At 37.1% G+C, this 22,754-nt stretch overlaps 1 protein-coding gene across 1 annotated transcript in view; it reads right to left on the bottom strand.

The window, feature by feature from the left end:
- Nucleotides 1–22,754, bottom strand: part of ranbp10 (RAN binding protein 10) — a 28,169-nt gene that overhangs the window by 4,113 nt on the left and 1,302 nt on the right. Inside the window, exons 2-14 of the mRNA XM_014996923.2 lie at nucleotides 16,480–16,591; nucleotides 13,787–13,839; nucleotides 9,217–9,384; nucleotides 9,107–9,129; nucleotides 6,216–6,400; nucleotides 5,920–6,032; nucleotides 5,742–5,850; nucleotides 4,916–5,064; nucleotides 4,644–4,851; nucleotides 3,575–3,714; nucleotides 2,877–3,025; nucleotides 1,367–1,478; nucleotides 73–230 (exon numbers count right to left, since the gene is read on the bottom strand). Coding sequence (XP_014852409.1) covers nucleotides 100–230; nucleotides 1,367–1,478; nucleotides 2,877–3,025; nucleotides 3,575–3,714; nucleotides 4,644–4,851; nucleotides 4,916–5,064; nucleotides 5,742–5,850; nucleotides 5,920–6,032; nucleotides 6,216–6,400; nucleotides 9,107–9,129; nucleotides 9,217–9,384; nucleotides 13,787–13,839; nucleotides 16,480–16,591 — 1,652 coding nt within the window. The 3' untranslated portion in view covers nucleotides 73–99. The remainder of the gene's footprint in view (nucleotides 1–72; nucleotides 231–1,366; nucleotides 1,479–2,876; nucleotides 3,026–3,574; nucleotides 3,715–4,643; nucleotides 4,852–4,915; nucleotides 5,065–5,741; nucleotides 5,851–5,919; nucleotides 6,033–6,215; nucleotides 6,401–9,106; nucleotides 9,130–9,216; nucleotides 9,385–13,786; nucleotides 13,840–16,479; nucleotides 16,592–22,754) is intronic.

Genomic DNA, 22,754 nt, shown 5'->3' with positions numbered 1-22,754 from the left:
GCGAGGTCTGGAGCGGATCCAGCCTGGATTTTCATGTTTGTATGTTGGTTTGTTTCTGGAGGTTCTGCTCACCTGACCGGGTCAGGGGGGGGGGCGGGGCTAGTGCAAAAAGTTGTCTATCCTGGCGAAGGAGCAGGAACCGGACCGGACCCGGGCCATGAGCTGGACGCACTCGGTGGCCTGGCCCAGCGCCAGCATCAGCGGCGGCTGCTTGGGGAGGTTCTGGGATTCTGGACGGGAAGTTTTGTTTATTTAAACGCTTTCTGAGCTGCTAAAGTCAGAAACTGAAAAAAAGTTAATAAATGGTAGATTTTATTTATTTACATGACTTAATATCTGCTTATTTGATGCATTTATTACTTTTCCAATTCAGCTTAAAAATGTAACAGTTTAAGTTTATTTTTATAAGCCTTTTATTTTTATGCATCTTGATTTTGATTGTTTTTGTTTTTCCCTTCAAATATTAAAATATTAGAGAAAACAAAAAACAAAAAAATTAGACTGTAAAAATAATAGAGTGAAAACTAAAATAAAAAAAACAGTGATGAGAATTTTTTTATATAATCTTAATTTGGGTGTTTATATCTAAATAAGTTAAAATATAACAGTAGTAGTAATGAGAGTAATCATTATCATTGATAATATAATGAATAATTGTGAAAAACACAATTAATATTATTTTGACTATTACTTTAATTTTTATTAAGATTATTATTATTATAACAATTATATTACAATAATAAAATAATTATTCTTATAGCAATATATATTATTGATATGACATTAATAATAAATATTATGTTATTATTACATTAATATCATTAATAATATCTTATATTAAATTACTACATGACTAAATAAAATATTTATTACTACTACTTAATATTATTCAGTAACAACAACAACAATAATAATAATAATAATAATAATAATAGTATTACAACTACCACCATCATTAGTTATTGTTATTCATAATTAAAATAAAAACAAATTAATATTATTTCAATTAAAACAAACAAGCACTAACATTACTAAATATTAAGGTTTTGGCTCATTTTATTTTCAATTAACCTAATTGAATACAATTTAAGAAAAATAATTTACAATAGGTTTTTCCTGTTTAATTAAATTTACTTTTTCTTTACATTTTTGTTTTAATTTTAACCAAGAAGATCAAATTAAAAGGCACAAGGATAAAAGTAATCTTCACACATTTAAATGTGTACTTAAAATGTTGATAAATTGTAAAATAAATAAAAGTAAACTCAGAAAAATTTGATAAAAAAAAAAAGAAAAAGAAACATTGAGCTGCATCATAACTGCTGATAAAAATAAAAAATGCTGTAAATTTAAACTGATTGTTTACCCAGAATGGCGCTGTTAAGAGCGGAGCAGAGCGACTCTCTCTGCGTGGGGTCCAACTGCTGGCCCACCGGGCAGTTCCAGGGGTCCGAGTACGCCAGCAGGCTGAATGCATCCTACACACACACACACACACACACACACACACACACACACACACACACACACACACACACACACACACACACACACACACACACACACACACACAGAAAGAGAGGGCGATCGATCACAGCGGCTGAATTCGTCTGCAGGTGGCATCAAGCAGATTTATTTAGTTTCATTTCGTCATTAAATCAACATGTTTGCCTCCTCTCTCCTGATTGGTTCCTTCGATTAGACCAGTAGCCAATCAGCTCTCATAATGAAAGATTTTAAAGTCCAACATTTTTCTTCATTTCAACAGGAAGCAGTTTTTGTTCATGTTGCAGGATATAATATGAATTTAAAATAATAGATGTTTTCATGTTTTAGGCGTTTTTATCGTTTTTGTTTCAGGGTCAACTGAGACCCCTAGTGGTGAAAACAAGTCATAACACCACGATGAGACACTATTGGTTTACTTAGAAGTTCAACATTATTCCTGTATGACTGAGCAGTTTATTCTTTATTTAGCTCATTTCATAAATCAACTTGTTAAAAAAAAACCTTCAAAATCACTTATTTAAGTTCTCACAAAAACATGAAGGGGAAACACTTTTGAACATCTTGTAAAACTAATGTTTTACTGAGCCACAGCAGTTTGATTCATTCGTATATTTAAGTATTTTTATTTACACATGGTAACTGATTTCAAATTGTTTTTGTTGGCCAAACTTAGTGTGCATTTAAATTTATTCAGCTACAAATATATTTAAATACATTTACATTTATTTATCCATAGATACATTTAAATGCAATCCTATTAAATAAATCTATAACGTGATTTTGCATATATTAATATTTTTTTATTCTAGTGAAAGAAAGCGTTAAAGGAAAGCGAAAAGGATGGGACAAGCTAAAAAATATTTTGTTTTGAAATTACATATTTGTTTGGCCAAATAAAATACTTAGAAAAGCAAAAACATTGAATATCATGATTCAGGTATTTAATAAATATATTGTGATATTATTTTTTGTCAGTATCACCCATCTCTAAGGAGACATGTTCTATTTAACAACAGCAGTTTATTTCATTTGTGTATTTAAATATTTTTATTTAACTAAATTAGTCTGAATTTATATTTATTTATCCATTTTACCTTTTCTGTGGCACACAAAACGTATTCTGTTATTTTGTAAATATTTACATGTATTTTTTTTTATCCCAGTAACTATTTGTGAAGTAAAAAAAAAAGTATAATTTGAAGTTACATATTGTCACTTTCCTAACATATTGGCCTAAATCACTTTTTGATGATTTAGGTAAAAAAAAACACACACACACAAGAAAAAGCAGAAAATGTGGAGTATGTGTTGTGATCTTATTATTTGTCAGTAAAAAAGGTAAAGGTGAGTTTCTGCAGGTGGGTTACCTGTAACATCTTCTTGTGCGTGGTGTTGGTGCCGTAGTCGTGGCTCAGCTGTTCGCTGAGCGCCTGCAGCTCCCGTCCGAACTGGATCATCCTCTCTGTGGCCGCCTGGTTCCCCCCACACAGCTGCTTGCTGCTCCTGCGGCCCTTGTCTGCAGACGACATGCAATGATTTCAGTAATCCATTAATTTATCAGTTACTCCGACAATTAAACAATCAATCAGATTTAAAAAAAAATAATCGGCACATTCTGCAGATTTTTCATTAGTTTTTTGTATTTTTAATTGTTCCGTTTTCTTGAAGTTTATTATTTCTACTATAAATATTGATTTTAATTAACTGTTTTTGTTTTTCATTTTTTTATATTTGAATCTATCAAAGAGTGAGGTGACACTACATGGATAAAACCACATTGGCAAAATTGTTAGACTTTGTAAATATTGCAGTGAAAACAAAACAAAATCCAAACAATGATGACAAGTTTCTATCATTTTAACTTGGGTGTTTATGTTTGAATGATTCAACATATAACAGCAGCATTAAGGGCTTAATTACTGAATTTTTTGTTTGTCTACTCCAGTCAATGATTAATCGATTACTAAATTAGTTGACAGTTGTTTAAATGTTCCAGCCTTGAAGCACTACATGTGCCTGCTGGAGAAAACACCCAGGATGCCATGAGGAGGCGTGTTTCTTTGACCTGTGACCCCGTTGCAGATGCTGTTGTCGTCGGGCTGCAGGATCTCTTCATGTCGGTACGTGCCGTTCATGATCCGCGCCGACGAGCCGTCCACCACGCCGTTGGTGTAATGCTCCGCCTCGATCTCCATCTCACTGTCGCTGGCACAAACGCAAACAAATCCGGGGTTAAAACAACGAGTTTGTTAAAGAAACAGGAATTAACTGGAAACTGTTTACAGTTAACCATTAGAGGCCCTAAGACTCAGTCGAGTAACAAATAACCCGAATAGATTCACAAAACAACGTTTAATTTTTATTGAATATTTATGAAATGATATTTTTGAAGTCAAGTTTATTTGTGTAGAACATTTCAGCGATTCAAAGTGTTTTCCATGACAAAAGTATGAAACAACAAACAGCAAGAAACACACTGCAAAAACACAAAATCTGACCAAGTAATTTTCCTCTAGTTTCCAGTGCAAATCTCTTGGTAAACTTGAAATAAGACAAACTAACGTAAAAGTAACTTTACAGCAAGAACCAGGAGTTTGTTTTGAGTCAATAATTCCTTAATATTGATGAAAAAGTTCTAGTTCCACTGGTAGATTATTTCACTTAAAACATGGGAAAAATTGTTATAAGTGAAATAATCTGACAGTGGAACTAACAGTTTTTGCACAAACGCAGCACAAATATTTGACAGCAAATTTGTCTGAGTTGAATAATGTGGGGTTGGCATTGATGCACATTTTGACCTTTAAACTTTCATTAAAATCTTCAAAGGAAAAGCAGCACAAAAAAATCTTGCTGCATAAACGCAGCCAAGTTGATTAGCACCAATTTTGCCTGATATGAAGACCTTTCATGATCTCTGGAAATATATCTTTAAGATCACAAACAAACATTTGTGCTGCACAAATGTAGCACAAATATTTGACAACAATTTTGTTGGATCTGAAGACGTTGAGGCGTCAAACATCATGCAGGTGTCTTCTCCAAAGGTTTTCGTTGGGAAAAGATTTTTTAAATATGAACAAGAATCAAAAATCTGACATTTTATGTCCACATGTGTTTGAACGTCTTCCTACCTGGTTTCCTGGTTGCTGTTGGCGCTGTGTGGCTGGCTCTTGGTGGAGTCGGAGGAGTTGGACTCGGAGTAGTTTATGGAGGACGGGGAGGAGGAGCTGGATGAGGAGGTGGAGGAGGAGGCGCTCGGGTATTTGATGCTGCCGCCGCCATGAACCTTCGCCTTGTTGGGCGGGGCGACGCCGTTACTGCAGGTGGGGCTTTCCGCTCCTGTTGGGAGGCAGAAACGGTTCTCTCAGCGCCCTGTCAGTGTGTGGGTGTGTGTGTTTCGTACCTCCACTGTGGACGTGTGTGCCGCTGGCGGCGTGCCGCGGGCTGAGGTTTGGGGAGCCGGGGTAACTGTCCTGGGACTTTGGGGAGCGAACCGTCAGGCAGCGAACCTCGCTGTCCGTCCCGTTCACCATTTCCACGAACTGCCGACACCTGCAGGGAACTGGGGTTACTGGTTGTACTGGGATTTTACAAATTGATTTTATTGATTAATCTAATTTTTGGTTTATGAATTTTCACCAATGCATTCCTTGGGTTTCTATAGTTCAGAGTGATGTCAGCACACTCAGGGCAGCCATCTTGTTTTACTGCTTCTGTTTATCTGAACTTGTATTCAGGTCAACGCTATGATGGAATAATAGGAAAACTACTAATACTATGATTTTATCACAATAATAGAGTCACAGTATAAAAGGAATACAGTCATATGACAAGAAAGTCAAAATAATACAAAATAATCCCTTGTATACAACTTATACAGGGGATAATTGGAATAAAAGGAACTTTTGGAAAAGATTTTCTGTGATTTGTAATTTCTTTTTTCAAAAGAAGGTGAAACAAAAAAAGCGATTAAAATCAGAAATCTGGCTGTGCTGTGGTGGCGCAGGGGTTAAGCACAGTCCACATATGGAGGCCTCAGTCCTCGACGTGGCTGTCGCAGGTTCGATTCCCGCCCTGGCGACCTTTGCCGCATGTCTTCCCCTTCTCTCATTACCCACTTTCCTGTCAACTAACTATCAAATAAAGGCCACTAGAGCCGATAAAACCTTTAAAAAAAGAAATCTGAGATTTTATTATCCAGCCGCAGCTGCAGCTGGGAGCAGACTTACTTCAACATGAAGAGCAGGTTCGGGTTACGTTCCAGCAGACCTGGGTAGAGCTGCTGGGTGGCGTCGATGGCTTCACCGACCCGACCCGCCAGAACCAGCTTCTGTATTCCTGCAGAACAGAGCTGATGTTCACACAGGAACCGAGATGGAGGCTCACGCAGCTGGACGATTCACTCACTCTGCCTGTTCTTTATAGACGTCTGGTCCTCTTGTATCGTGGTCTCTGTGGCTCTGGCAAACGCTGTTGCAGTCGCACAATACCCATGATGCACCAGGTAGCTGGACACCATGCTGAACACAGCAGAGGAAAATACGCTTTGATTTACAAAACAGAGCGCCATTGTCTAATGCAAAAACTCTATACAACCAATGCTAGTCATCATTGGTTAGACGGTTTTTGCCCTCCAGCAGGGAAGTCATGTTGCAATGTGTCTAAAAGAACAGGATTAATCTAATTTTGAGTGACTTTCTTACTTCTGCAGGACGGCCTGCCACTCCCCCAGCCGCTCGCCGATCGGGAAGCTGGTGATCATCCCGTGAATCTTCGCCCGCCACTCGCTCATGTAGTCCTCGATGTCGAAGACGAACGGCTGCTGGCCAAAGTTGGCGTCGACGATCTCTCCGGGCGTCTGGAGCCCCACGGTGGGGTACAGGTTGGGCTGGGAGAGATTCAGACAACAATCAGACTTTACCAGATAAATAAAATACCAAACTGCATCAGGATGCTGAGATTGTCCCTATTTTAACAGCGTTGTTGTTCCAGGAAACACAACAATTCGCTGCTAGATCTTGTCTAGCAGCGAATATTCACTGAATCTCAAAGATGACTGACATAATCCCTAAAAGCTGAATTAATCCTGCAACTTTTCTCCACCAGCCACAATGTTGCTACTGCAACACGGACAGCGTCTGCACTAGTATGTAGCATATGAGAGGTTTCTGCACCTCTACCATCAGATTTGCTGCTGAGGAAAGAAAGAACAATAATAAGATGGAGAAAGACTTAAAGAGAGGGGAAAAAAAGAAAAATGAATGAAAAAAAAGAACCAAAGAGTGAAAGTAAGAGAAAGAGAAACAGAGAAGAAAAAGGGTAAAGAGAAAGAAATAAAAAGTAAAATAACATGAGAAAAAGAAAGAGCAAAAGCAAGAGTGAAAGAGAAAGAGTGGGAGAAAGAAAGTAAAAGAATGTAAGAATGAAAGACAGAGCAAAAGAAAAAGTGAAAGAAAAAGCATAAGATTTTAGTAACAAAACAGAAAAGTAAGCAAAAGAAAGAGGAAAATGTCAAAGAGGAAGAGCAGAAAAAGAGCAAGAGTGAAAGAAATTCAAAAGACAGAAAGAAAAGAAAACAAAAGAGGACAAAAAGTAAGCAAAATAAAAGAGAAAACAGTTTAAAAATTGAAAGAGCGAAAGAATAAAAAGCCAAATAAAAGTATAAGAGAGCAAAACCACAAATGAAAAAGCAAAAGAAAGAGGAAAAAAGAGAGAGAGAAAGAGAGAAGAACAAATATATACAGGTGCTGGTCATAAAATTAGAATATTGTGTTAAAGTTCATTATTTTCCATAATGTCATGATAAAAATTAAATTGTCATATATTTTAGATTCATTGCACACCAACTGAAATATTTCAGGTCTTTTATTGTTTTAATTTTGATGATTTTGGCAAACAGCTCATGAAAACCCAAAATCCCTGTCTCAAAAAATTAGAATATTATGAAAAGGTTCTCTGAACGAGCAATAAAAATAATCATCTGAATCAACAAAGTAACTCTAAACACCTGAAAAAGATTCCTGAGGCCTTTAAAAACTCCCAGCCTGGTTCATTACTCAAAACCGTAATCATGGGTCAGACTGCTGACCTGACTGCTGTCCAGAAGGCCATCACTGACATCCTCAAGCAAGAGGGTGAGAAACAGAAAGAAATTTCTGAACGAATCGGCTGTTTGCAGAGTGTTATATCAAGGCACCTCAGTGGGAAGTCAGTAGGAAGGAAAAAGTGTGGCAGAAAACGCTGCACAACGAGAAGAGGTGACCGGACCCTGAGGAAGATTGTGGAGAAGGGCCGATTCCAGACCTTGGGGGAAGCAGTGGACTGAGTCTGGAGTAGAAACATCCAGAGCCACTGTGCACAGGCGTGTGCAGGAAATGGGCTACAGGTGCCGCATTCCCCAGGTCAAAGGTCAAGCCACTTTTGAACCAGAAACGGCGGCAGAAGCGCCTGACCTGGGCTACAGAGAAGCAGCACTTTGGACCACTGTTGTTCAGTGGTCCAAAGTACTTTTTTCGGATGAAAGCAAACTTTGCATGTCATTCGGAAATCAAAGTGCCCGACTCTGGAGGAAGACTGGGGAGAAGGAAATGCCAAAATGCCAGAAGTCCAGTGTCAAGTACCCACAGTCAGTGATGGTCTGGGTGCCATGTCAGCTGCTGGTGTTGGTCCACTGTGTTTTATCAAGGGCAGGATCAATGCAGCAGCTATCAGAAGATTTTGGAGCACTTCATGCTTCCATCTGCTGAAAAGTTTTATGGAGATGAAAATTTAATTTGGTCTGGAATCGGCCCTTCTCCACAATCTTCCTCAGGGTCCGGTCACCTCTTCTCGTTGTGTAGCGTTTTCTGCCACACTTTTTCCTTCCTACTGACTTCCCACTGAGGTGCCTTGATATAACACTCTGCAAACAGCCGATTCGTTCAGAAATTTCTTTCTGTTTCTCACCCTCTTGCTTGAGGATGTCAGTGATGGCCTTCTGGACAGCAGTCAGGTCAGCAGTCTGACCCATGATTACGGTTTTGAGTAATGCACCAGGCTGGGAGTTTTTAAAGGCCTCAGGAATCTTTTTCAGGTGTTTAGAGTTACTTTGTTGATTCAGATGATTATTTTTATTGCTCGTTCAGAGAACCTTTTCATAATATTCTAATTTTTTGAGACAGGGATTTTGGGTTTTCATGAGCTGTTTGCCAAAATCATCAAAATTAAAACAATAAAAGACCTGAAATATTTCAGTTGGTGTGCAATGAATCTAAAATATATGACAATTTAATCTTTATCATGACATTATGGAAAATAATGAACTTTATCACAATATTCTAATTTTATGACCAGCACCTGTATATATATATATATATATATATATATATATATATATATATATAGAGAGAGAGAGAGAGAGAGAGAGAGAGAGAGAGAGAGAGAGAGAGAGAGAGAGAGAGAGAGAGAGAGAGAGAGAGAGAGAGAAACTGAAGATCTGGAAATCTTTTCTGTATTTCTCCAGCTTTTAGGAATCTTGCATTCTTCACATTAAACTCCTGCAACATCAAACCAGAGAAGAAAAGTGCAGCGGGAGCTGATTGGCCGATATACTCACAGGAAGGTCCGTGAAGGCAACACCTGCGGGAACAAAGCAGAGGAATCGGTGAGAAACTCGGACATGGCGCCACGGCGCCACGCCGCCACGCCGCCACGCGAGCGACAAACCTAGGCTGATGCCGTTCTTGGTGTAGAAGCAGGTGTTGTTGATCAGGTTGACGCAGCAGCCAATCACGTCGCCTGTGGTGAACGTCGGCCCGTATGGCTGGCCCGTCCCGGAGGAGCAGAACGAGTGGCCGTCGTCGCCGTGGTAACCGTACGAGTGCTTGTCCCATCCTGAAGAAGAGGAGGAAGACGAGGATCAGATTTTACACTTTGGAGCCCAACAGCAGGAGGAAGAGGAGGAAACGGAGTGGGGAGGAAGAGGAGTGAGGAGGAAGAGGAGGCAGGTTACTCATCAACTCAGATTTTTATCAAATTGGTGCTGAAATTTCACAAACTCTCTACCAGCTTGCAGTTCACTGGACGGCCAGCAGGGGGCCAGAAAAAACTGGTGAGTCGCTGCTGACAGGAGTAACATAAACCAGAACCAGAACCAGAACCAAGAACCAGAACTAAGAACGAGGACCAGAACCAAGAACCAGAACTAAGAACCAGAACCAGGAGAAAGCTTTCAGCTTGTCACTATTTAAATGCTTTTTTCCACTGATGTTTTTGTAAATATTATCTGTCGTGCAAATTAATTTAAATAAATTTGAAAACAGAAAGAGTGAAACTAGTTTTCATTGTTTTTCTCTCTTTTGTTATTTTTTGCTTTCCTTTGCTCTTTTGCTGGTGATTTTTTTAAAAGTTTTTTTTCTTTTTTCCACTCTTGCTCTTTTCACTCTTTCTCTAAATTTTCTTCATTCAGTTTTTTGTTTCTTTCCTTAGATCTTTCTTTTTGTTTCCTTTGATCTCTTATTTTAATAGTTTATTTTATCTCTTTTTTGCTCTTTTTTTCCACTCCTGTTCTTTTGGCTCTCTTTTTTCTCTCTCTTTCTTTACTTAAAATTTAGATTTTTATATGTTGAATGGTAAACATTGTATAAAATATCTTTTCAAGGGTTCAATAAGGGAAAGTTTAGTGGAAGGATAGAGGCTGTTTGGAAAGAGTGAGTGTTAACAGTTTTGTGTCTAAGATTAAAAAGAGATGCAACTGAAATATGTCCTTTTTGTCAGGAAATAGAAACAACTTTTCATTTGTTTTTCAAATGTAAGCGACTTGCATCATTGTTTATTTTGTTTGATGTTTTTTAAAACTGTGGACTGAAGTGGCTTTTATATTTCATGCAGGCTAGACAAAAAAGAATCTGCAAAGTGGAAATTGTTACACTCTTTGAAAGGAAAGCAAACATTTTTCTTCAGACAAGCAGAAAAAGTAAGATAAACAAAGCTGCCGGGGGAAAAGTTGACACAGTGTTCACTTTGATGATTAAAAATAGAGTAAAAGCTGATTTTCAGTTTTTTTCAGTAATGACAATTTTTCTCTCTGATGTGTTTTTATGTGTTCTGTGGTTGGTGTACAGGTAGTTTTAAACTCTGTTTATGTTTAAGTTTATTAGGGTGTAAAATTTTAATTAATGCTCAGCATGATTAATCAGATTAATCATGGTGAATCGATTATTGAAATAATCGTCAACTGATTTAGTAATTGATTAATTGTTAACTGAAGTCTGAAATAAAAGTCACTTGCTGAAAATTAAGCCAGAACTGTACTAAATATAAGTTTTGCATTTAAGATAAAAAATAATCACCTTTTTCTGTCAATATGTTTGGCATAAAATGTTTTATTTTTAAGAAATCAGTTTATTTATTTCCATTTTTCAAATAATTCCTATTATTGTACAAAAAAGGCTCAAGAAGTTTAATGAATAATCTACAGAATATTTTAGCTGATTAATCGATAGCTTGTCAAAATGAACGATTAATCGAAATGCGTACTTGAAAAATAAGTGTAAAAGTCTTTCTTTCTTCCTCTCTTTGTTCTGAATCAAAAATCGATTTTGAATTTAATTGTTGAGTCATAAATCAGAACTGAAAGATGGTAAGATATTCCCACAATTATTAGAAATTTTTAAAGTATCAAGAATAATTGATGGCTGAATGAATAAATAACGGTAACACACATTAAACGTGTTTTTAGTTAAACCAGAAAGTTATTTTCATCCAGATTAGTCTGATGAAACACTCGGACTGATTCGTTATTGTCGGGACAAGCGGGTGTGATTTCTGCGCATCACGAGGAAACTATTGGGTCTGCCAACACATCAGGCTGCCCTCTCTGCGTAAAGTTTGGCCCCAAATCGAGTTTTGCAGGAATTCTCCTTCCTCCTGAGCGAACTCGAGCTCAAAGCCGTCGGCGGAGCGGTCGGCGCTCCACCTCAGCTGCTGCGGGCGCGTTGTTGACAAAAAGCGAAGCAGGGTTAGGGAAAGTAGGTCACTGGACAGGACAGATTTTAGCTGCATACTTGAATATGTGCAAATATGAACCTGTGAAAATGCAGTGAAGTTGTAATCTGTTTGTGTTCACATCCCCATTGTGCAGCGGTGTTTTCCTTTAAGCTTGGGTACATATTGTCCTTCGTCTCCCCATGTGTGTCCGTATGTGAATACACCACTGTCTCTGTGTGTGTGTGTGTGTGTGTGTGTGTGTGTGTGTGTGTGTGTGTGTGTGTGTGTGTGTGTGTGTGTGTGTGTGTGTGTGTGTGTGTGTGTGTGTGTGTGAGGTATTAGATTAATCTGCTGACAGGGATATTGCCTCTAAAGCCAGGCTCACTGCTCCAACATGCTAATGAAATGGGCAGGCCTCCACAGCAGGATCACACACAGAGGTCAGCGGTGGGAAACAAACGGCAGTCGTAGATCAAACCGATCAGATTTATACGGTGGACATTTTTCCCCTCGGATGTTTCACGTTGTTGTTTATGACGCGTTTAATAAAATCAACTGCGTGGAAGAAGAAACTAAGCAAATCTAGTTGTCTTCTTCTAGAGTTTGGCACCTATTGTTATTGAGTCAGTTTGATAAATGAAGCACATTTCTCATAATCAATATTTTGTAGTACATTTAATTATGTTTAATTATATTTAATTATTTGATTAATTTTGTCCCTTTTGGGCCTAAATACATATTTCTGAAATAATTTTATCTGTCAAACTGAAACATAAAAGTCGAGTGTTGGGGCCAAAACTGGATCCACTGAACTCCACTTAGTTTTAATTCTCTGAAAATCATGCTAAAATAAATTACTGAACCAAATAAATGCTTATTTATCTTATGGTACATTTAATTAATGGCTTAATTATGTAGTTGGTTAATTTTATCCCTTTTGACCTCCATACCTGCAGCTTCACCAGGAAATAATTTGATCTGTCAAATCCACCAATCACAGTCGAGGGGTGGGGCTAACATTGATCTGTTAAACTCCACTAGATTAGCCTCAATTCTTTGAAGATCATGTCTAAATAAATTATTTTAGGCATTTATTTATGTCATGGTACATTTAATTAATTAATGATTTTCTAACAATATATCAAGTGTTGTCTCTTTTGGCCTTCCATACCTGCAGCATCACCATGAAATAATTGTATCTCTCAAACTCACAAAGTCAAAAGACCGAGGGTACACTGATCCTCAGGCTTTAAAAATCCTGCTTAAATAAATTATTTAAACATTTAATTAAACATTTATTTCATGGCACATTTAATTAGCAACTTAATAATGTATTTATTTAATTTAGTCCCTTTCAGATCTTTACTGACTTCACCAAACTAATTTATTTGACTGGCCGGTTGCTCACATTTGGGTTTTATAGTCATTTCTACCAAAAATAAAATTTTCCAAGCAGTCAGAGGAAAATTTTGTGTATAATCAGACCAGTATGAAGTCACACCATGAACTGGAGTCCACATCATCCATGTGACTTCTGACGATGGTGACTTGCCCCGACATGTTCTTTCTGTCGCTGTTAAACCACTTTATCCACCGCTGATGTCTTCTTATTAAGGAGTCGTCCAGAATTTGATCTTCTTAGTGTCTTTTTTTGTACTTTAATACATTTTATGGGCTCCGCTACGTCTCTGGAGAAAACCGTTTTATTTTAGCTGAAAACTTTCCCAGAGTTCGCCACAAGTCCGGGCTACAATGCTCAATTGTAATCTGAGCTGATGAAGTCACAGCCCAATAAGTAATTAAAAGATTTCAGGGACAAACTCTGTTTGTAATTGTGGCGTAATGTGAGGGAGCAGAAAGGAACAAAAGCAGAGGATGTTTTTCTTGCCAAAGTGGCTGAAATCCTGGCTCAGACCCAGAGAGCCGATAATATGCTGAGACAATGAGATTATGAAATCATGCAGCAAGTTTGTGGAACATAACCTTCGGGTTTAACATTCTTAAAGATCAATACATTTTATATTCTAATAAACATTTCCCACTGGAACTGGAAGACATTTTAAATATCCAAAATAAATAAACAAAACAACAGAAACAACAAATAAAACTAGTAATGAAGTCTATGGAAACAGAATTATCCTTCAAAATCAGGACTGAAGACATTTATCATCCAGTTTTTGGTAGAAAAAGAGAAAAAACGATAAACCATGCAAATGGAATTTTTTGGGTTCGTTTTAATTTTCCATGCAATTAATTGATTTATTGCTTATTGTGTCAGGCCTAACGATCATAATTCAGGGTTACTCACCAGGCAGTCTGTTCATGTTGACTCCCTGTGCAGACAGGCCGATGCCCATGTACCTGAAAACAGGAAAAGGGATTTTACTAATTCATCAGCAGAGCCAGAGCAGCTTGTTCCTGCCGCTTTTTAACCGGAAAACATTTCAGAAAAGATTCAGCAGGAACGTTGAACCGTGGCGTCTTTGGGCTGCTCATATTTGCTGCCTCCATGGGAGACAACGAACATGAAAAGTGGCGGCGCTCGCGGCGGAGACGCCTCAGAAAGGGGCTGTTGGCGTTCTCACAGCAGGACCTGGGGAAAGCTCTTTGCTCAGTGAAACCAGTCACAGACTGCGTTGCATCTGGCACACGCTGAGGTCATCACTTCCTGAGATAAATATCTGCATGAAGAAGAAGGTTTGTTCTGCAACTCAGTCAATGAATCTGCAGATCCAGAGGAGGGTGGAAGGACGACAACTTCAGATAAACTCAGAGAAGTCAAGAGCCATGTTGTGGTAAATTCAACAATCTGTACACAGAATATTTAGCTCTGTGATGACTTCTTATTCAACACAAGCAGCTGTGGAAGTAGTTTTTTATTACACAGATAAATTAATAACACCATGAAAATAAAATCTAAATATTTGTAGAATAAAGGCAGAATGTTACCAGAGATAACATTTCATTTACAGACAGCAGGTTTTTTGTGTCAGAGGTATCATAAAATTACTACTTAATTCTCCTAATGTTATGACTTTATCCTCATATTATTACTACTTTATTCTCATAATACTAATTTATGTCACATTAGAAGCATTTTCATAATGTTACTTTTACTGTACCACTTTTTTTCTTGTATTAAGACTTTATTCATAACACTTTTTCATGTTAATAGGACTTTATTCATGTCATTTTATGACTTTATTCTCATAATTTATTTATTTTTCTTACCCTGGACCTCATACTCTATTGTAGGGGGGCCATATAGGTGCTGCCCAAAAAACACATCAGTGACCATTTTCCCTCATTTGCTACATTCTCCAAATAATTGAAGAACCTGAATAACAGAATAAACAAATATGTATGTCGTTCAACTCAGATGCCAATTTATTCAATAATTTAGCAGCAAAAATGGTTTTTAAATTTTAAAAAATGCTCATTTTGTTGATGAAAATGTTATTAATGTTGATTAATTAGATACACGGCATTAAACTCCAGTAAAAATTTAATTGCATCCCATCGGTCTTTAACTTTAAAAACTGAAAACAGGAATTCAAGGGGAGAAAATGTCTGATTATACAAACATGGGGAATAAAGGTGTTTTAAAAACAAATATACTGATAAATTCTGCACAGATGTTTTCATCACTATTTGAACAGTTCAGAGAGATAAGGATTACTTTTACAAAAAGACAAAAGTTTTTCCTTTTTGGAAAAAGCAACAGGCCTAAAACCCACAAATATTAAATATTTCATTATGTGTCTGCAGCGCAGACCGGTCTCCTGCCCAGCTGACCCAGATGTGCGTTACTCTCCGTACATAACTGGGTCAGCCTCCACATTATGATGATTCTGGTTCTGTTGGGAAGAAGCTTTGGATTTTCAGTTAACATGGACTCTCCAGTGACAGATTTGTCCCGTCGGATTTGATGAGGAAGAGATTACGGCTAAATCTGCCAACTTTTGGGTTGTCCTATTTTCGCTTCAACTGTAGACGATGTGAAGGTTAAATTTCTGCTAAAAAGACAAGCAGAGACAACGAACCCACCAAACTGCAAGGACTGGCTTTTTTTTGTTGTTGCTGCTGTTTTAAAGCTGGAAAAGAAATATGGTGGATAACTACAGCTAGACTAAGATCTTTTTTTAAATTACGAGAATAAAGCCGTAAAATTTTTTCTCGTATTACAACTTTTTTCTCATTTTATTACGACTTTATCGTATTATTGCAACTTTTTTCTCCTGGTATAACCACTTTTTCTCTTTCTCACATTTTTACAACTTGTTACTTGTAATATGAGTTTATTCTCACATATTCTGCCTTTTTTTTCATACTATTACAACTTTATTATCGTATTATTTCGACTTTACTCTGGAATTATGAGTTTATTTAAGTATTGTAAATTAATTCTCATATTATTTTGACTTACTATTTCATGACTTTATTCTCATAACATTATGATTTCGTTCTTGCACAACTTTTTTCTTGCAATATTATTACGTTTTCTTGTAATATTATAACCTTATTCTCTTAATTTAATTATTTTCTTAGCATGGCCCTAATATTCTTTCATTAAAATTATTGGAGGACATATTTGTGAACAAACACTCAGCCATCACACCATCAGCAGTGGATGTAAAAAACAGAGTTGAGGAGTAAAAACTAAAGATGCACTGATCTAAAACTTTGGGCCGATATCAATGTCCAATCTTAATTTAGCTTTTATGGCAGTTTACCGGTATTTACTGATATTTTAATAACATTTTGATAACCGTATATAAACCACCACAACGCTGTGATTGCTTCTCTCACTGTCACATGACCAAGCTCCTCTCTCACCCTGCCTTTGATTAAAACAAGCTGTAACATTGATTGATATACTCATCAATATATGAGATAAAGTGAAGATGCCCACCATCTTTATTTGGTCTGTAAAAAAAATTCCTCCACAACAGGAACCATCCAGTGGTAACTCAGGACAGAAGTTTGTTTGTTTCTGCTTACCCGTCTCGACCTTTACTGACAATCTTCACTTCGAAGTAGTAAATCCCGCAGGCGGCGGGGATCGGGTGAGTGGCTCGCACTGACGCTGCATCCTTATGGTTCTTTCCATGGCCTGCAAGACACAAAAATAATTATTAGATATACGCAGAAACACGTTTTTGAAGGCAAAAAAAATATGATTATTCAATAAGCGGGGTACAAATAAGCCTCATTCTGTTTATATAAATATGTTCTACCTTAGCTTTAATCATAATGTTTCTATTTACACCTGAGCTAAAGCCGACAGTCAAGCATGATGTTTTTTAACTTTTTCAGGACTTCCACAACAATTAATCAAGACAAATTATTATAATAAAGTCTGGCTCAATTGAACGAATACATAAATAAACGAGGAATAACTACAAGTTTTGTGTCAATGGGTTAAAAGGGAATAATTTACACTGTAAAAAAATATTTTAAATAATGTAAAAAAAAAAGCACCGATATGTCAATAATTTAATATGAAAATAATCAAAAATCTTGAAACTGTAAATGTGTTAAATCTTTACAAACCAGACTACCTGTTCCATGACCTCTTAAACCAAAGTGTGTTATTAGAACATGCCTGTGCATGTGCGCAACATGCCCAGGCATGTTCGCGTTGTGTGTTAGCCGATGATTGTCCAATCCTATATTTGCACCAATATCCATTTGGTCTATTTATAGGAAGCCGACACATCTTGTTGCAGCAGCTCGGATGAAACAAAATGCCAAAGTTTGTTTTTTAAAATTCAGATGCTGGAAAACATGATGAGGAGTCAAACTGTGAAATAATGAGCTCCCCTTCGCTGCTACTGGAGCCCATTATGTTGGAGAAATAACTACAACAAACACTAGGTGCATCAGAAACATCCACTCCTTCACCAAAGGTCAGAGTTCAAGAGGTCAAACTCTGAAACAACATCATGCTTACTAAAATATCTGTGTTCACGCCTGAGGTTCTATCTTTGGCTACCAGCTGTGTGAAAGAGCAAAATCTATCAGCTCAATAAGGAAAAGTACAGCATGATGGAGTGTTGCCCTCTGCCTGAGCAGCAGAGGAGCGAACAACATCCTCAGGAAGGCGCCAGAGGAGACATTTACAAAGTGACAGAAAATATAACCCTGATATGGACGGGAACATAAAAATCACACAAGGCTGCGTTTAAAGTTTTAAGCTATTCCTATTTGTTTAAGCTGACTCCATGAACAACACCAAAATATGTCCCAGTTTGACAGAAAGAAAATATGACTTTAGGTCCAACCCATAGAGGACGGGTGTCCAAACTTTTTCCCATGGAGGCCATAATCCAGTGGTTGGAGCTGTTAACTATAAAGCTAGTTGCGCTAAGCCTAACAAACTAATCAAACATTGGATCTGATAACACTAAAATGCTATACCAACATGGTGCTTAGCAGAAGCTAATGCTAACATGCTAAATTCAACCATGTTCTTACCCTCCATGCGTCAATGACATAACATGTTGCAACATAGTACATCGCCCCCAACAGGGTAAATTTGTCATTTCTCACAAGAAGGCAATTATTAGTCAACTATTAATGTGCAGAATGCAACTAAATGGAAAATAGAAAAGCAGTCATTTTACTTGTTTATTTGTATCTCTTAACGTAAGAAGAACATGCTAACAACTTTTCACAGATTCCCAGATTGTTGAGAAAGGTGAACTGTTTTCCTTTTGGGGACACTGTGTGAATCAGCCAGCGGATCTAGACTTCATGTAATGGATGGACGGGAGGAGTTAAATAGTTGCAGTCCAGAAAGAAAAACTGGGTTAGCAGAGGCTAAATTTCACTCATGTGTTCTTGCTTGAACCCATCATCATGTGAACCAAACCATAGATCATCAGCGTCATTACCAGGGATGTTCAGACGCTCTAGGATAACTTCCCACTATGCTCATCTCATCTTTATCTTGTTTAATGGGTCTTGAGCTCTGGGGACCCACTAAGTTACTAGGCCAAGTAAAAAAAAGCTGCATTAGGGTGATGATGCTCAATGCTGTAAATACGCAGCAGCAGATTGCAACACAACTGCTGCCACAAGCTTTTTCCAACCCCTACTGACTGCTGCAACCTGCAGCAATCTGCCAACTCTCATTTCATCCCCTATACAGAAGGTCAACAGAATGAAACATAAGAAGGGAAGATTTTATGAGGCGTTTGTGGACGACATATCTGCAAGTTTCAAAAAGTCAAATTTAAGACATGTTCAGACCTTTTTAGTGCCACCTTGAATGAAATTTAAGACAGAAAAACCATATAGCAATCCTGCAGTATTACAAACAAGCTTTGTGTTTCTCACACAGCATTTGGCCTTAACATCCATAGTGCCAGGTTTAAAGGGTTTTCTTTTTTACCCAGAATGCACCTAGCATCTAATGGATTGGCAAGAGAAATGAGCCAGTAGCCAGTAGCAATAGATTTGCACTTACTCATGACACTTGCAAGAAAGCTAGCTAGCTAGCAACAGTGAATTAGCAGCTAATTAGTGCTAACCTCAACTGCCTTGACTGTGACTCAAACTGACAGAAAAGTCCCACGACACAAAAAGAAAATACATATACGAGAATACGACATCAAGTATACCTGTCGCAACACAACAGCCTGAAATGACACATAAAGACAGTTACAAAGTCAGCCTTCTATCACCTGAAGAACATTTCCAGGATTAAAAGACTTGATTAAAATCTTCCATGCATTTATCTTTAGTTGCACTGATTACTGCAACAGTGTCTTCACATGTTTGCCTAAAACGTCAGACAGCTGCAGCTGATCCAGAGCACTGCTGCTCAGAGAATAAACTTTGAAATTCTTCTGTTAATTCATAAATCACTGAGTGGCTAAGCAAAAACATACAGTAAAGGTCTGTTTTTTGTTATATTTACTGGTTTTTAAGACATTGTTACATTTTTCTTGACTTTCCACTGAACATGAATGCTTGTGCACAGTGAGTCTAGGTAAAGAGTTTGTGTGGCCTTGAAGGGAGAAAATTGGCACACCGGTCAAAATAGCATCCAAACCACCAGGGTGAGGTAACAGAGCAGGAGCTGGAGGAACCAGGCGGAGAGAAAATATCCTGCACAGGCCAGAAAAAGACTCATTTATATGTCATCCATTAACAAATGTGCAGTGTCACCTAATCTCTACACTCCTCGTAGACAAAAAGTCTCAATGGCCTACATACGCCCAACATGAAGTGGCATGATTTATCTTTAACCACAGATCCCTTTGTCATGTGCACATACTTCAGGACATATTATATCCTATAAAAATACACGGTGATGCACCACAATCTATTCAGTTAATCAGCAGTAGGCCCATTAATTATTCATTAATTGATCAGAGGGCTCTATCCAGCCATCTGCCGGGGAAATTCTTCATTTCAACAGCTGATATTTCTCAGAAAAGCTTTTGTAAACAGCTTAGATATATATTCTCCTAACCTCTGCAAAGAGCAACCAGGTTCAACAGAAATGACTGAAGCTGTACATCAAGATTACTTTTAATTGATACAAAAAAAATTATATGAATATTTGTTCTCACAAGCTACAAAATCTTATAGTCAGTCTATATTTTACAATAAGAAGGACTAAAATTATTATTTTTCTAAAATACACCCACAGACAAAATAAACCACAGGTGTCAAACTCCAGTCCTCGAGGGCCGGTGTCCTGCAACTTTTAGATGTGCCTCTGCTGCACCACACCTGAATAGAATAATTAGGTCATTAGCAGGACTCTGGTGAACTTACCTACACAAGGAGGAGGTAATTAAGCCATTTCATTCCAGTGTTTTGTACCTGTGGTACATCTAAAAACTGCAGGACACCGGCCCTCGAGGACTGGAGTTTGACACCCCTGAAAACTGATGCCTCAAAAGGAATGGCCTGATTTGGGTAATGGGATATATAAATTATTGAATTTAACCAAACTAAACTTTGTTTACATAGAAAGTCTGGTTTGTTTGGGGAGGTGTGAATGTGTGACCGAACCAAATCAGCAAACTCTGGTCCGTCTACTAACCTCAGTCTCAGGTCGGCTGAAGTGAACTCTGGTGCGGTTCGAATACATATCTGAACGCCAAGCGGAGAAGGGACTGCTCCAAAAGCAGGAAGTGGACTACAGCACAGGGCATTCTGGGTAAATACAACCAAAACAAACACGCTAGCCAAGCGCTGACAGGAGAAATGGCTTGTGGTCTTTTACCAAAGACAAAAGAGAAAAACTACACCGCTAAAATCTCACGTTTACATTTGCTGAAGAAAGAAGTTGTGCTTTTTTGTGTGTTTTTGTCGTTTCCTTCAGTGGTTCTTGGTGCACAGTGCCCCCACAGGTGAGGAGGACCGCAGCAGCTTAAAATGTTGCAACTTTTGTCCCCAACCAAACCAGAGCTTTTCAGTTATTTTGACTTTGAGAAATCCGCTAGAAACTATTAAATATTTTTCAACTGGACATATTAGCTCAAGAAATGCACAAAATAAGCACAATTTGTACACGTAGCTTTATATTCTTATGCAACAAAATTCAAGTATGTTATGATCTACTATGGGTTTTTTTTTTAAATCCAACTATTTTGTTTTTGTAATTTTTGCTGCTGTATTTTGATTTGCTGGTTGTGATTGGATATTTTTGGACGAAAACAATGTCTCTGTGATTGGCTGGTGGTAGAATTTGTTTAAATACCTTTCCGAGTTGTGAACATAGATGTTGATTTAACTGAGATAAATCACAGTTTTTGGGTGATATTTCATTACCAACACCAAAGCTCAATTACTGATAGCTCTCAGAATCAAATAGAATCTCTTTAATAGACTCTGGCAACATGAAGCAGTCTAAAATCAGCAACACCGTCAAAAAGAAATTCAAAAAAACGGTGAGAAACAAAATAACTGACGTCTATCAGTCTAGAAAGGAATTCAAATCCATTTCTAAGGTTTTAGAACCAGGAGCCACCAGTGGAGAAAACATGGAACAGTGGGGAATATCAACATTTGCTTGATGAACTGGAAAGTGTCACTGTGACAAAAATATGGAAACGAAAGAAATGTTGAAACTGAGAAAAAAGAAAAGCAATACTTGAAACTGAAAAATATATTTTGATCCAAAACAATAAAAAGACGACTACAAAAAAATTACATGTAGAAAAGTTTGAACCTGAAAATTTTTGTAAAATATTTAAAAATGTATTTTTAAAAATTGAGATATTTAAAAAAAAATGTTTTTAATAACTGGGAAAAGTTCAAAATTATTATAATTATTTTCTTTTTAACAAAAAAAAATTGCAACTGGAAAAGAAGAAGATTTGATACTGAAATCGAATATCTCAATTGAAAAAAAAAGATTTCAACCTTGAAAAGAATTTCAAGGTTGAAGTTTTACCTTATCATTAAGGTAAAACTTACCTTAATGATAAGGTAAGTTTTACCTTATGATAAGGTAAGTTTTACCTTATCATTAAGGTAATGATAAGGTAAAACTTATAAACTTATTATAAAATAATAAGTTTTACCTTATTATTTTAAAATGATAAGTTGAATATCATTTTAAAATTTCGGCCTTGTCTGTATGGGTTGGGCTCTCAGACCACAGGGTATTGTGGAATTACAGCAAAAATATTGTTGATCAAATATTGAGAATCTTATCAAGACATTTCCAGTTCCCACTAGCTGCATTTCCACTAACTGTAAAATTGCACAAACTGGAATTACAAAAATAAATTTGCTCAATAGAACCATGCTAATTTTGAAAAAAACACAATTTTGATACATTCTGGTAGGACGAGGTGGTTTTTCGGTTGTATCAAAGTACACACATTTCACAGAAGTGCAATGGAAACACTGTCTCATCACACAAATCGTGATCATCAACCGGATGTTACTACTGGTAGAAAAGATGAAAAAGACGACAGGAAGTGGTAGGAAGATGATGGTGCGGTATGTTTTTTAATGAGTTACGGCGTGAACAAACATATTCACATGTGATTTTAATTGCATTTCTCATTTAACAGAAACTCCGGAATTGCAAAATTGTGTTTTTTGAACATTAGTAGAATATCGACAAAGTTTTGCGCATGGCAAACAAGCCCAGAAGTTTGAACACTGAAAAATATGAAACTATATATATTAAAAAAATCTTCTTTTTTTTCCAGACTTAATGGCATCAATTTAGCTCCATCCATGCAAAAAAAAAAAACTATAATGGGGGAACTTTTTCAAAGTACTGTAAGCATGTTGACAAA

Source organism: Poecilia mexicana, unplaced genomic scaffold (assembly GCF_051168715.1).
Source record: "Poecilia mexicana isolate PSO_F unplaced genomic scaffold, ASM5116871v1 scaffold_6, whole genome shotgun sequence".
Lineage (NCBI taxonomy): Eukaryota > Metazoa > Chordata > Actinopteri > Cyprinodontiformes > Poeciliidae > Poecilia > Poecilia mexicana.
The sequence above is the reverse complement of the archived record's forward strand: the minus strand, read 5'-3'. Positions and strand labels throughout refer to the sequence as shown.